The sequence below is a fragment of the Excalfactoria chinensis genome, chromosome 23 (genome assembly GCF_039878825.1).
Source record: "Excalfactoria chinensis isolate bCotChi1 chromosome 23, bCotChi1.hap2, whole genome shotgun sequence".
NCBI classification, from domain to species: domain Eukaryota; kingdom Metazoa; phylum Chordata; class Aves; order Galliformes; family Phasianidae; genus Excalfactoria; species Excalfactoria chinensis.
Window position 1 is genome coordinate 2,603,497 of NC_092847.1, and position 14,935 is coordinate 2,618,431.

General features: G+C 53.5%; 1 protein-coding gene across 1 annotated transcript; it reads left to right on the top strand.

The window, feature by feature from the left end:
* The first annotated feature begins 1,499 nt into the window (after positions 1-1,499).
* On the top strand, positions 1,500-13,534 carry C23H6orf132 (chromosome 23 C6orf132 homolog). The gene is made up of 5 exons (XM_072356340.1): positions 1,500-1,738; positions 5,013-5,128; positions 9,396-9,471; positions 9,824-12,515; positions 12,882-13,534. The coding sequence occupies exons 1-5, from the start codon at positions 1,597-1,599 to the stop codon at positions 12,985-12,987; spliced, it is 3,132 nt and encodes a 1,043-aa protein (XP_072212441.1). The 5' UTR covers positions 1,500-1,596; the 3' UTR covers positions 12,988-13,534.
* Positions 13,535-14,935: the final 1,401 nt, after the last annotated feature.

The window sequence follows — 14,935 nt, forward strand, 5'->3', positions numbered from 1 at the left end:
CAGCAGCCCACCTGCCTCACCAGCAGCATCAGCCTTCCTTAAAATACAGCTGTCACCAAGCGGGGGTATCTTCTCTACATCATCTGAGCCTGCTTTGTGCAGAAGCCTGCACCACACCTAGTGTGCTTTCCTTTTGCTCTTTCCATCCGGGTATTCTTATGAGCCCCATCTGTAGGATGCAGGAACACCCAGTGATGGTGGAAGGGGCTGAGCCATCCCTCCCTGTCACTGCAAAACACTGCTGCAGCTTCACAGCCCCTCTGATGTCTCTGTGGTGCAAGAGCCCAGGCTTCCTCATCCCATGGAATTTTATTGGCTTCTCTCCTCAGAACAGTTCCTCTTCTCCTTCCCCTTTCTCATGACTTTCCTTGCCTGCCCTGCTCCATTTGCTCAGTTAAAGGCTGTGCCTATCAGCCCAGCACGTACACCTGGCATACCTCACAGAGATGCCATGTCCTTTGCACGTAACACACACACTGCTTTTGTTTCACCCATCAGCCGGTGAAATAAAACCTCTCCATCTGGCAGCATGTGGCTCCTTCCTCACATTTGATTTCTGCTTCCCAGAGGTGCCCCTCTCCCCTGATCCATGGCTGCAGCCCCCAGGCACACCCGGGGCGTGCAGGAGATGCTCTCAGACAGAAGTTTGCACTATCGCTTCCGTTCCACCTCCCCATAAGCAGCAGTTAAGGTAACAGTCCCGAGGGCTGAGCCCCACTAATTACAGAGCACGTCAGGCTGGGAGCCACCCCAGCAGCATCAGCCTGCAGGATGGGTGCGGGCTGTCAGTGGATCCAGCTGCATCCTGGAAAGACTCTGACATATCACAGCCTGTAACAGCCCCAAAGCTCTCATGGTCGGCCTCTTAGCTCCCCTCAGCAAGACAGGAGGATCTCACTCCATAGCTGTGCTTCAGAGTTAATGCTCTGACGGTTATTTGGGGTTTAAAGTTCTCCTATATGCCCCATCATTTATTAATAACCAAGGTTACTCATTAACCCTCAGCTCTTTCTCGTGGGACAGGAAACTGATGGCAGTGTGGGACGCTGCAGAAAAAATGATCTCAGGTCAATCAATCTGTGCCGTCTTTCAGCTCCTGTGTCTGAAATAGCCCAGCTGCCAGCAGTGCGGGGGGTACAGGGAGGGTTGGTGTTCGCAGGGGGTCCGTATGTGTGAACGGGGCTTTGCTGAGTGATGGTGGTGGAAAACCGACTCGGGAACGGATTGGGCTTTGAGCTGTGATAGAGCTGTGGGGGTCCCCGTGCACTGCAGAGCAGAGGGACCACATGGCCTTTGAGGGTCCTCTCCAACTCAAGCCACTCTGTGCTCGTGGGAGCGGGGCAGGCAAACAACCGTCGGGCAAAAGCTTCGCCACGCTGGAGACGAGACGGAAGAGCTGCACGTCTGCACCTGGGGCTGAGGGGGAGGCAGGAGGAGCGGGGCCGGGCGGGCACCTGGCGGAGGCGGGGTCGGGCGGAGCCAGGTGTTCCGGCCGCTCCGCTCGCTCCCTGCCCGCTGCCTCCCGCGCCCAGCGGCCCGGTGCCGCCGGAGGTTCGGTGCCGGGAGTGGAGCGGAGCGGCCGAACCCCCACCCGCCATGAAGAAGCACCACTCCGTGCAGGGCACCTTCAGCCGCCTCTTCGGCAAGAAGCACGCCACCGCCGCCGCTTCGCTCTTCGCCTCCAACCCGCCCTGGATCTTCAGCCAGGAGGTGACCTCCGACAGCGCGGGCGGCACCGGTCAGTGCTCGCCATCCTCCGTGCTGCCGCGGGGGGTAAAGCGTGGGGAGGGGCGGTCCGGAGCGCTGCGAGGCGGGGGGAAGGGCTGCCCCGTTCCCAGCTCAACACCGCGATGCGGCCGTGCCGCTCGTTGCCCGGCTCTCCTCTCCCCTCTAAAGCTGCTTCTCGAAGAAGGGAGGTGGGGGGTTGCTTGCGTTTCGTTGTGGTTGTGATCGCAGCGCTGCGCCTTGGGGGAGGCACGGGGAGGAGGGGGCCGGGCTGATGGTGGTGCAGCCGGGAAGGCAGCGGCCGCTGCAGGATGGGGTTTGGCCGTCTGAGGTCCCAACGGAACCTCCAGCGCTGCTCTCTGGCTGTGGGGCGAAGCGGTGCCGTCGCAGCGCAGTTACGCCCCGAAGGCCGCTGATGGAAGCCGGGTAAAACGTGATGGAGTTTCATGCAACTCTCAAAACGCGGAGGGAAAATCGCTGCTTTCTGCCTGCTGCGAATGTGAGCGGGATTCGGGCCTCTCTCTGATGTGGTTTGAGTGAAAAGCAAACAAACAAAAAGCCAACAACAAACTTGCTGCCTGTTTGCTGCCCAGTGGACTTCCATGGCTGCGGCGCAGTACAAAGGCATTCCTTGCAGGTGTAGGAGCTGCTGCACTGAGCAAAAGCCAGAAGGCCTGAAACTTGTGCATAAATGAATGTGGTTGGGTTGAATCCTGCCGTCCTCGCGGCGTTTGTGCCATTAGTTCATTTATATGGCTGTGGTGTGACACATGCAGTGTGTGCTCAATGCATGGAGTGGGGTGGTGCTCCCAGGCTCTTTTGGATCCCAAATGGTTTCTTCTCACCCCATGAAGCCCCGTATCACTCAAGGGTTTGCTGCATCTTTGCATGCTGTGGTTGCTGCCAAAAGGAGTCCCCTGCCCCTGCAGATCCCCACCTTGGGTTTTTTCATACAAAGTAAACAGAAGTTAAGCAACGTGGGAAGGGTGTAGGTCTGCCTGTCACTGACTCAGAGATTCCTGAACGTAGGGACTGCTGCCGCCTCCTCGCTGCGGTTCCTGGCTGTGCTGTGCCTGCTCCAGGTGATGCAACCAACCCTGGAGTAGGAAGGAGTTCCATTGCATGTGTTGTAAATCACTTATTTAGTTTCCCCACAACTGAAGGGACACAAATGACTTCAAAACAGACCGAATGCCACAGAGTAGCAGTCAGGACCAGCTGCTCCCTATGGCTCCAGAACTTCCCCAAGCTCCTCCTTCCAGGAAACAGAGCAGTGCTGGTGACAGACCTGCAGCAGGCAGTTCCTGTTTATCTAGCAAAGAAAGCACAACTACAAGCGCTTCATTTTACTTTAATTAAATGCATTCGGGTTAGAGATGCTTAGTAATCTAGGATCAAAGGCCTTGTGATCTTTAATACGTTTTCTCACTGAGTTTACTTGCTCAATGTCTTCATAGGAAATTCTCTCATTATTTCAGGTCTCTGAACCGCTCTATCTCTGCTCCACAAAGCTGTCTGAATCAACATTCCCATGTTGTGTTGGCCTTGGCTCTTGCTGCTTGCTTGCTGACTGTGGGGTTACCCGAGGGGTTATGCAAAATTGACAATAACAGTAATTACTTGCTGGCATCTCAGGGAAGTCCATGAGGACAGAGGATGGTGGATACCCCTGGCTGTACGTTAGGGCAACCTGTGATGGGAAAGAGGAGAAGCCTGCATGCCTGCTGGACCTGGTGCTACAACTCATGGTTATACTGAATTCTTTCACCCCTCCTGAGTCATGTCCAGCCCCAACTGTGGCCAATTCCTTCACTCCAAGTGAAGAAAGTACTTCTGTGGGGATGCACTTAAGCATTTGCCCTCTTCTTATCCCACTGAACTCACTGTAAAGCTCTGTTTCCTCCTTAACTGATCTCTGCTGATCCCCAGAGAGCAGAGCTTCTTGCAGCCAGTGAGAGGAAGGCCCACAGGCTCTCTGAAGTCCTTTGGAAGTGTTTGAGTTTGTTCAGCAGGAGGGGTTCCTGTTTAATGATTTCTACTCTGCAGTGTAAGACTGCATTCCATCCATCCCAGCCCCAGTTGGACCTGCTCTGATTCATTTACTATACTAGAGAAAAGCTGCCCTGCCTCCTGCTCTTGTCCATATGTATGCAGTGCCTGATGTCTCCTTCCCACTCTGTTTATCAAGCCTTAACATCAGATATGGTTGTCTGCCATGACAGCCCAGGGTTGCCCAGAGACCCCACTGGGGGGCTCTGCTTGCATGAGGAGTGGGGGGCACAAGGTTTGCCAGGGGATGTGATCAGCTTTGCAGATGCCCTGCCTGGAGGTGGTGGAGGCATGGAACAGCCCTTTGCTACCACTGAGTTTATGCAACTTTTGCTCTTCTGCTCCTCAACCTTTAATTACAGTATGGAACTTGACAGAAGCTATTTCTGCGCTTCACGCTTTAGCATGGGAGCCTGAGCACTGTGCTTCCAAACTTCTCAAGGAGAAAATAAGCCTGTTTACTTCTCAGCATCAGTGTTTTGGAGCAGGATTGGTTTCTGCTTTATCCTCTTTGCAATCAAACTCTGTTGGGTGGGAGCTGCCGACCTTCTCTGGTCATGGCTGCTTTACGTGCTTCCCCCTCTTCCTTTTCAGACCCCTGTATTCAGTGGTGGTCTGCTTGGCTGGGAATCATTGGTGCATCTCCTTCCAGCCAAGGTGGGGTTTACACGCTTCAGAGCTTCTGCTTGTAAGTTCATGCTGTTCATCAGACACAACGCAATTAAAGTAATTTTATGAGCTTTATTCTCCGTCAGAAATAAACCGGCCCAAGAGGTGTGGCTGAAGGCAGAAGCACAGGGCTGGGAACCAGCAGGGCCTGAGAGCTTCTGCTCACAGTGCCAGAGCTCTGTGCTCATCGTGGCATTTCATGGGCAATTCAGAGCCTCTCGTCAGGGACATAAAGTACCTCCCGGGGAAGTCCTGTGTCCATTGCTGTGCTGTCCCAGATGGGTATCTTCCTTCCCCAAACCAAATCTGGGTGGGGAGTGAATTGGATGTTTGTGCTGATATTTGGTCCTCCGAGGTAGATTTTGCTTAGTTACTATTAGACATGAGCCTGTCAGAGAGATGTCTGTGTTCTCCCACCAGCTCCTGGAGCCCAGACCTGCCTCCTCAGCTCCCATCCCCAACACAGTGTGATGCTCCTTGCTTATTCCTGGGTGCAGATACAGCAGACCCTCCCCAGTGCTGTTTCCCTGCATGCAGTGCTGCTGCTAACAGTCCTCTCTTCCTCTCAGGAGATGTGATTGAAGTGTATTATGGTGACAATCGATTTGGGACAATGACCGACTCCGGAACCGCAACGTTGAAGCCTCGTCCCAGAGTGCGGCCGCTGCTGACATTCCTGCCCTTGGTGAGTGCTGGCCAGCAATGCTGGGGGCTGATGCCCAGAACCAGCCAGGCTGGTTGCTTCCCTCAACCTCCTTCCTGTTGGGGGGGAGAAAAGAAATGAAAAGCCAAAGCACTCTGTAATAATGATGGTTGCAAGGGATTAGGAGGTGATTCGAGTTCAAGGCTCGTGTTGGGCATAGGCGAGATGCTTGGGTGAGAGATGTGAGCATTATCTGCCTTGTACTTTCATTTTTGTCAGAATTGCTGAGTGTGTAGATGAACAGATCTGGCTGGCGCTGCTCTTTGTGTAACCACTGCTGGCAGTCTCTGATCCGGCGTCATATTGGATAGAGCAGGAGGAAAGCTCTTGTTTCTGGCACAGGAAAGAGGAGGCGATGCAGCAGGTGCCTGCAAAGCCTGATGGGCTGCACTGACTCCAAATCTCTTTGTTTTGGGGTGAGGCAAAGGAGTAGCATCTCTTGTGTCCCATAGCAAACACCAGACGTGAATGTCAAACATCTCGAGCTCAGCAAGCAGGGAGTGACTGAGCTGCATTTTTTCTTATTCTATAAGGAGTTTGACTTCTGCAAAGGTTCTGTCACTGTCCAAAGGTTGGCATGAAGGGAAGAGCAGCGTGTCTGTGTCAGAGCTGACCCCAAAGGTGACATCATTGTGTGGCCAGATGAATTAGCAGTGGTTGAAGTCACACCGCTGTTTAGAGCTCCTCCACCCAGCGTGGCTGGGCATGGGACAGGACAATAGGTTTTGTTCTCTGCATCCAAGCAGCTGTGGGCAGTTGTCACACCTGTGTTATCAGGGCACTATCACAAAGCTTTGTGGCTGTCGGACAGTTATTTTTCCCAATCTCTGTCTATGGGATGCAGCTCTGAGCAGAGCTACCATTGCCCAAAGCAAGGAGTGCCAGCACAATTGGACCACAGGTGGTTGGACCACAGCTGGGACGCCGCTGCCTCCAAAAGCCACAGGTGCTCAGTGCTGGCTCTGGTGCTGCACTGCTGCTCATGCTGAGCAATCTGTCCTCCTGTGTAACACACCTTTCCGGTGGTCTTACCTCATGTAGATACAGGGAAGCGTGTGGTTGCTCAGAGGTAGTTTGGAGATGGTGACAGCCTAATGTGAAGTGACACACACGGGTCACCAAACACACTTAGGAGCCCTTAGTTTGACAAGCACATCCTGTCTAAGCAAGGGATGTTTTCCTTGTACATCCTCATCCTTCAGAGCAGTCATCACCTGCAGCAGAAGGGCTGGTCTGCTGTCACCTGGGCGCAATTCATTCATGGGTTGCACAGGTGTCATTGGGAGGACACTGAGGGGGGAGGCTATAGAGCAGCTTGAGAGCATAATTAGCGAGCTACAAAGGACTGTGCCCTCTCCAATGCCCTCTAAAAGTCCACAGCAGGTGAAAGAAATCATGTAAGCTGGGTCAGTTAGGAGATCCATCCCAGAGTAATGGGTCTTTCTCACAGTGCTCCTCTTCTGAGAGTAATGTGTTTAAGTGAAGAAATCAGCAGTAGGTGTAAGTCATGTTTTTTTTCTTCTGAGGACCAGTTGGGGTTGATTATTTGCATTATTTTGATCAGGTTTGATGATGATTTGTCTTGGCACAGACGCTTCTGCTGCCACACACATATTTGCACTGGGCTGTTCTGCAGCCTTAACCCTTTCTTCCCACCCAACCCCTCTGCATTCCCCAGCCAGCAACATGCTGGGGAGCAGCTCCTGGGCAGCTGAGTCAGGCGATGCACACACCCTGCCCTGCAGTGCCTGCTCCCTGCATGGCAGCGTTCCACAACCCCTCCTTGCACACCAGTGGGCACAGACAGCCCTGGGAAATGCCCAGAGAGGTGGTGCCCTGTCCCTGCAAGCACCCAAGGTCAGGGGACAGGGCTCTGAGCACCTGATGGATGTCCCTGCTCCGTGCAGGGCAGTGGGACCAGATGGCCTTTGGGGCTTCTTTCTACATCAAACAACTCTATGGTTCTGAATCCATGGGAAAGACTGGGGGAGCTGAAGACCATGAGGACAGGCAAGCTCTTCCACTGGAGACAGAGGATATTTGTCTCAGCGCTGAAAAGGGATTCCTGGTTGTTGCAGTGAAAGCTCACCCTAATAGGATCCTCAGCACACAAATCTGATTTCGAGCACCACAAACTGGAAATGCAGGTTCCTGGTGCACCACCCACGAGCTGGGCAGCCTGCTGTGAATCAGCAGGAGCTTGGGGCTGGTCACACCCCTAGCAAACACATGAGAGGGAAATAATCTTTCTGGTCATCTCTTAAGGCTGGCAGTGCATTGGAGATGCTTTCCATTTTAGAAGCCAGGTTGTGAAGTGAGGGTGGGTGGGTTTTCAGATGCTGAGCATTAGCGACTGCCACAGAAATCCTGAGTGTGAAACAGGCTTGCCCAGTTTTTAGGACCTGTTGAAGTAACATGTCCAAAAAGTCTCATTTATGATGTGTGGACTTTGTTTCCTTTAGTTTTGCATAGATCTCTTCCGTCTGCTGTTCCCTTTCTACCTACTGCTATCCTAATGTGTGATGCATACTTTACTTTTGATTCAGGTCAAACGAGCACTCAGACGTTCCTGTTCTCCTGTAAATGAGCAGGAACCCTCAGTGTGTTCTGGAGTCTGGCAGCAATGAATCCCCATGGAAAATGGGCACTGCTGGCCCTTTCCTTTTGGCCTTCGGAATTTGGTTGCATTGGATGATTTTGTTCTCTGGTCTTGGAGTGTCTGTTACCCTTCATCTTCCTTCTGGCTTTCAGCTGAAGCTGAGGATCCTCCCTCTGTGTTGTGCCTTTAGGAATGGCAGAGAGAAGTTCCCTGATCAGTTGCTCAATGCCATGAGCTCTGCGTTCCCATTGACTCTCCTCTGGGCTTGCCTTTACCTGGTTCACTCACTTGCAGTTATAGAGGGTATTTGGTCATCTGCAGGACAATAAACTTTGCAATGGCAATAGCCTTAGTGCATGTTTGGGAATGGGAAGGACACAGGGACCTTCTGAAGGAGCTTGGGCTGCTGCTGAAGTCAGCTCTGCCCCAGCAGCTCACGTTCCCAGTCTCCTTACACTTGGTGTGTAATGCTCACGTGCTGCCTGTGCCCTGCACAGGGCTGTCTGTAGGCACTGAGCTTAACCTTTGAGCAAACAGACTTTGGAATCCTATAGCAATCTCCTGTGAAAACAGTGCTGGTACCAGTGAAAAGCAAAGGGCGCTGGCTCAATCATTACCTAGACACTGTGCAGATGTGGTGCAGGCTGAAGAGCGTCTCCTTTGCACACAGCTGCAAACAGCAGTGCAACAGGGCTGAGAAGGCAGAGCCCACATAGCGGTGTGTCCCCAACTCCTGCCTACAGGAGTTTGTCCTCACTATGTTTTTATTCAGCACTGGGATCTGAAAGCCCAATACGCTGCTTTCAGTTGCTTACGTCTGCGTGGCAGCCTGATTCAGCATCAGGTTGTGTTTCAGCCACGGGTGCATTACCGTACATTGCATGAGCAACTGCAACCCCAACCTTACAGTGAGTCACTGCAGGAAGGAGGAGAGCCTTTCTGCTTTTGGCAGGCAGGACACAGGAGCCCTGGTCAGCACTCTGTGTGAGTCACCATGCCATGAATATCTCACAGTGGGTGGCTGTAATTACCCCAGCTGCCCTGGCTCTGGGCATCCTCATAGATGTGTAGGCTGCTAAATTGCATGGTCCTGCACCAGCTAAATGCGCTGCTGAATCTTCAGCATGAATGCTAAGGGAGTGATTGAGAGCGAAACAAACCACACAGACAGCAGTTTTCCCCATGGCCTGTTCAGATATGCTGGTGCCAGAGTTGCCCAAAAAACCTGGAAGCCTTTCTGCAGCTTGAGTGGCTGTGGCAGAGGCTGTCGGGGCTTGCTGCAAAGCAATGCCCACAAAACCAGAGAGAGAGATTAAATTGACCTGATAGGTGAATGGTGAGAAACTAATGATGCTGATGTCAAGTTGTGGAGCCCTGAGCTTGGGTGTGAAACAACCACGCTCCTTTCAGCCTGTCTGCACCTGACTAGCAAGGAGAGCTGTGTCCTGTGGCTTGTGCAACCTCGACTGCTTCCCATGTCCACTTAAATAGCATCAACAGCAGCTGCTGCAGTCCCTCCGTGGCTAGGAAGTGGCACTGGATCCCATCAGGTTTCTATTTGCTTAGATGACCAGTTATACAGCCTACTGCCTGCTTGTCAGCCCTTTATTCTAAATCCCTGGACATAAAACAGCTCTGTTTTCTCAACAGAGTGCCCAGGAATCCCATGGAGTGGCTGTGCCAACACCATCGGTGCCAGAAGACTTTGAGGAAAAGGCAGCTCTTGGTAAGGGATCTTTCCAAAGTCCTTCAGTGCAATGCATTCAATAAGCCCTTGGGTTTGGGGGGATCCTTTGAAGGAAGTGTGCACGTGCCGTGCTCTGGAGCAGACAGAGATTCTGATCCTGAGATTTTAATGCTAAAATCAGACCTGTTGTTGATAACTTCTTCAGGTGGTTGAAAATGAATTTGTTTCTAAAAAGCTGAGGTGTAGTGGCTGTTAGAGTTACGCAAGCTTTAGAGAGCTGCTGAACCAAAATTAACCAGCTTCCTAGGAGGGCAGCTGGCCAGAGGAAGTTCTGCTCTTTGCAGTGCTGGTGGAGGTGCTCATGCCACCCTGCTCTTGTCATTCCTTACAGGCAATGGCTCCCAGATGAATGGGAACTACCGAATGTACAGCTCGGTGGGGGACCTGCGCCCACAGGCTCTTGAGAGGGAAGATGAAGATGAGGACATCCCTCCGCCACCATCCGTGCCCCCACCACCCCCTCCAACAGCGCGGGCGCTCACACCACCACCTGCAGCCCCACCAGCCCCTCCACCACCTGAAGTGCTGCCACCACATGAGGCAGTGCCACCACCCCCTGCCATGGCCCCTCCACCACCCCCAGAACCCAACCTGCCTTCTCCCACCACACCAGCACCTCCGGACTTCATCCCACCGGCCCCACCGCTCAGCAAAGCCCCTGTGCCCCTCAGCAATGGCATCTCCAAGTGGAAGTCTGAGACAGTGCTAAACACGAGGCAGGTGGATGACGAAGGGCCACTCTGTCCCTCTGAGACCAAGGTGCCAGCTGCCCCCAGTGCAGAGGAGAGCCCACAGCCCCCTAAGCAGTGCCCTGAGCCCCACCTCACCTTCCCCAGGTCCTTCAAGGTGCCCCCACCAGCCCCGGCTCGGTCCTCCTCCATCCCCATGCAGGAGAGCCAGCCTGCCCGCGTTGAGCCCTTCACCCGGCAGCCCCACGCACGGCCTCCCCTCCCACCCTGCTTCACCATCAGACCTGCAGCCAAAGCTCATGCAGGAGAAGCCAAGGAAAGAAATCTGCCTCTAAGACAGCCCTTCCCCAAGGCAGCCCCTCCACCACTGAGCCCCAAGCCGGGCACCATGCTCAACAACCGGTCCTCAGTGCCCAGCTCAGAGCCAAAGCCAAAAACAGACAGCAGAGACTCTCCTCCAAAATCTGAAGTTATCACTGCAAACGACCTGGAGCTGCCCCCTCCTGATTACCCACCTTGTGAGGACAGCTGGAAGGATCCCAGCAACCTCAGTCAGCTGCAACATGAGCTGTCAGCCCTGCTGCGCTCCCCCAGGAGGGATGAGAGGCAGCTGGAGCAGCCAGCAGCCCCCCAGCCCACAAATAGCAGCACCAACCATACTGCTAGCCATGGGCCTGATGGAGCCAGGCTTGTTGGAAAAGCTTTGTCATCACCTACAGGAGAGGAGAGCGAGAAGAGAGAGGGGTCTGGGAGCAGCCCCAGTACCACGGGGGGACACCCCAGTGCAGCACAGCTAGCCATGGAGAGCAGCCCCACTGCACAGCCCCACAGCGTGAAGAAGATCAAGAGTGAGCTGGAAGCTGTGTTCTCCCTGAAGAAGGAGAGGAAGCCACCCTTGGGGCTCGGTGGTGAGAAGCAGAGCCCTGAGGATGGTGGCAGTGCCTCGCATTCGGGCTTGAGCCCTCCTGAGCCAGGTGACACCATGCTGCCAAAACCAGCCCTGAGCTCACTGCCAGCCCCAGCAGCTGCTGCAGCTGTGGAGAAGGCAACAGAGCAGGAGGAACATCCTGCTCCCATCATCACCCCTGCTGCTAACAAGGCTAATGAGGGCTCAGCCCCTGCTCCCCATTCCCCTGACAGCAGTGTGAGTGCCCCAGGCTCATCTCAGAGCGCAGTGGAGGAGCCGCCAGCTCCCCCCATCCCATCACCCCCCATTTCCCCAGCACCACAGCCCAACACCGACATCTTCCAGTACAAAGTGCACCGGGCTGGGGCTGGTGAAGCTGAGCCTGCCTGCCCCCCAAGCTCAGCCAGCAGCCCCTCGAGAGACCTGGGCACAGGGCAGGAGGAGGTGCTGATCCACCCGGTGACAGGAGAGCGGGTAGAGCGGGGTTCTCCCATGGCACTGCTGCTGGCAGCCCGGCAGCGGGCACAGCGGGGCCGCCCAGGCAGTGAGGTGGGGGGTCCACCAAGAGCCAGACCATTACACACCAAATTTGGCAGCAGCGCATCGGAAACCACCTCCAGCACCAGCTTCTACCGCCATGAATCCAAGCCTTACTCCTTCACCGTGGTGCCCCGACCCTTGGCAGCACAGAGCAAGCCGCCATCCTTCTCCAGTTCCTCAGAGCAGGGCAGGGTGGTGGGAGAGGGGCAGCAGCGGGCTGCAGCCTCCAGCCTTCTGCGGGGTCTGCTGGAGCAAGGGCAGCCAAAGCCCCCTGACCCTCCCCACCATGCCATGTCTGGAGATGAGGAGGAGAATGGTGAGGCGGCGCTGGATTACACCATCATCCCCCCACCCCCCGAGTTCAGCAATGAGGTGGATGAGCTTGACGGGATCCCACAGAGCCGTGAAGGGAACCACAAGTGCCCCAGCTTCCCTGACTGCAACCGGAGCTCAGATGCACCGCGGTACTACAGGTGGCCTGGCTACGGCCGTAGTTATGGCTATGGGAGCAGCCAGGAGCCCTCGGAGCACAGCAAGAGGAATGGTGACCTGGCACCCCCATGTCCAGATTACAGCAGCTCTGCTGGTTATCTCAGCCGAGGGCCGAGCAGCCGCCCGCTGATCAAAAAGAGGCTCTATGTCTCTGAGCCTGAGCAGTCCTACCCCAGAGCAGCTGCCCGGGGCACGGTGCTCCCATCCTATGGCTCTGGGGCATACAGCTCCTCAGCTGGGGATGGGACCCGCCGCCTCAACTCTACCCACTGGAACGGCCCTGGTAGCACGCAGGGCAGGCGCACCTCCATCGATTCGGCTGGGAAAGCTGGGCCATACGGCGGGGCTGATGCCAAGTACAAGGGGCAGAATGGGGACTTCTTAGTAACTGGAAGGTACGTGTCTCCCTGAACTGACCTCTAGTTGTTAGCACAGCCCTGGGCTGAGAAATTGATGGGAAAGAAACACCTTGGGTCATCTGCCACGAATGGCAGAGATAAGGGCTTTGCGGTGGCTCTTGTTCCACCAGCTCCGTGGGGAGGATGTAAAGGGCAGCCCAGAGGGCATAATGATGACAAGCTGGGGGTTGGCACTCACTACCACACTCATATCTGCAGCCATGGGTGGAGGGGCTTCTTGTGGGGAAAAGAGGAAAGCTTCTATTGTAACTGCCTTGCTTCAATAGAAGAGTATGGCCATTTTGAATACAGACAAATGGTTTCTTTGCCTTTTGCTGACTTTCCCTACTGCTTTCCTTCCAGACCTGCCCACAGCAGCTCGCAGTATGGCGGACCCACCAACACCTTCACAGTCAGACCTGGGGCACGGCAGCCCATCTCCTACACCTACCAGAGTGGGCACCGATAGGTTCAACCATAGGGCTGCTCCACTGCCTTCATCCTGCTGGGAAGAGACAATGAGGTGCATGGTTGGGGTCTTCTCCACCTGGCCAGCAAACACTGCTCGAGACTGCTGAGGATGAATGCGGAGAGCAAACCTGGGGCTTGGACTCTTCAAAAAGACTGTCATGGAGCATAGTTACTGCAGACCGGCTACTGTTATGTGAGCAAAGATGTTTTTTCTTTCTCTTCTTCCCTCTTTCCCAGTATTATTTTCAAATTTGCAGCCTGGTAGGTCTTCTAAAATGGAAAAGACCCTTAGTTTAAAGATCGTTGTTACCGGAGAGATTGTTTGTTTGTTTAATTGTGCTTGGGAGTGGGGAGAAGCCAAAGCTGGAGACGTGTGTATTGGAAGCAAGCAAGTATGTCTCTGAATTTAGGGGAATTAAGAACGTGAGGTCAATTGGATAGAAATAGTTTAGGATGCCTGCGTTGCCACCCTCTCAGCCTTGAGTGAACCCATTACGCTGATGCCTTAAGCCAGATCATGCTCTCAGTGCCCATTCCCAGGGCAGGGGGCAAGCACAGCCCTTGCTTTCCCCACTCCTTTTGGTGCCTGCACGTTTGTGTTGCTGGTTCTTTGTCATGGGAGGCTGCGAGGCCTGGCTGGGTGGCTGTGAAGCATGTTGGCAATGTGAGATCTTTGATCAAGGGGATGGATAAACTCAGTTTTTGGTGTAAGTTTTTGACACTCCGGGGTGTGACGTACCTGAAGGACCTGTCTCCAGCTGTATCTATCAGCACATCACGGACGCTTTGGTGCAGATCTATCTGAAGGAGCCAGTGTTGTGCAATGGGAGAGTGGTCTGAAAGAGGGTATTTCACACTGCGGTCAGCTGTAGTGAGAGTTAGAAGCGAATCTTCCTCCCAGGTAAACTTGCTGCAAATCACTGTAAGATAGGTGTAAAAACTTGTAGAGACTATTTTCTAATCGCTGACAAACTAAAAGCACTTTGAGACACGAGTCTACCTTTATTGAAAGCACTTTCTGTTCTCAATGTCATACGGTATCATTAGTTCCATTCAGGTTTATTCCGCTTTGTGTTGCGAGTAGATTTTGCTCTACAATTAGACTCAAAACTCGGTGATAAGTTTTCCCCTCCACAGTGCAGATTTCAGAAGCTATCTTTATTAATGTCACGCTGTTGACATTCTGTTTTACATTATTTCCAGCCCTACCTAATAATTTAACAGCTGTTTCGAACGCTGCAGAGGCTTCAAAGTGTTCTGAACTTTACTTTGCTGTGAATGAAATGAGAGCGCAAATACCATAATCAGCCTAATAGCTAATTCATAGGATGTTTTTATGCCAGTAACTCGCAGCGACTTTGGAATGCTTCCAGCTGTGCTCACTCCAGCTGGTTTTAAATGGCTGGATGTTGGTTTATGGAGGAGAGGAGGGACTATGGAAGGAACCAGGCAGTAACTCCCTGGGCTCGTAGACTCTGTGTGCACAAAAGGCTTTTGCCAATCTATACCCCCAAGTGTGGAAGTTCCCTGTGTGTGGAGCATCCTGAGATGCTGTAATACGGTGCTACGTAGCGTGGAGCATCTTGTTCCTAGCAGGTGGACATTGCTTTAAATCAAATAGCAGAAGCATAAGGATGTAAGTCAGGTTTGTGTAACAGCCGTTTATTTACGCAAAGAACACCCATTCTGGGAATGCATGTGGACTAAGCTGTAATGAAACCGGGTACGACTTCCCAGTAAAACTGGTTAACGTGAATGTTTGAAGCATTGAAACGATTCTGTACTTTAGACACTGCAGGCTATCCCTGCTGCTTTAGGAATATAGTAGGATTTCAGTATGATTAAACAGGCCAAGGCCATAGGGAGCTGTTTGCATTCCAAAGAAATCAGTGTCGGAGCTGGTGCGGGGCAGATCAGTGCAATGAGCAGTGAGGACTCTTCTCAGC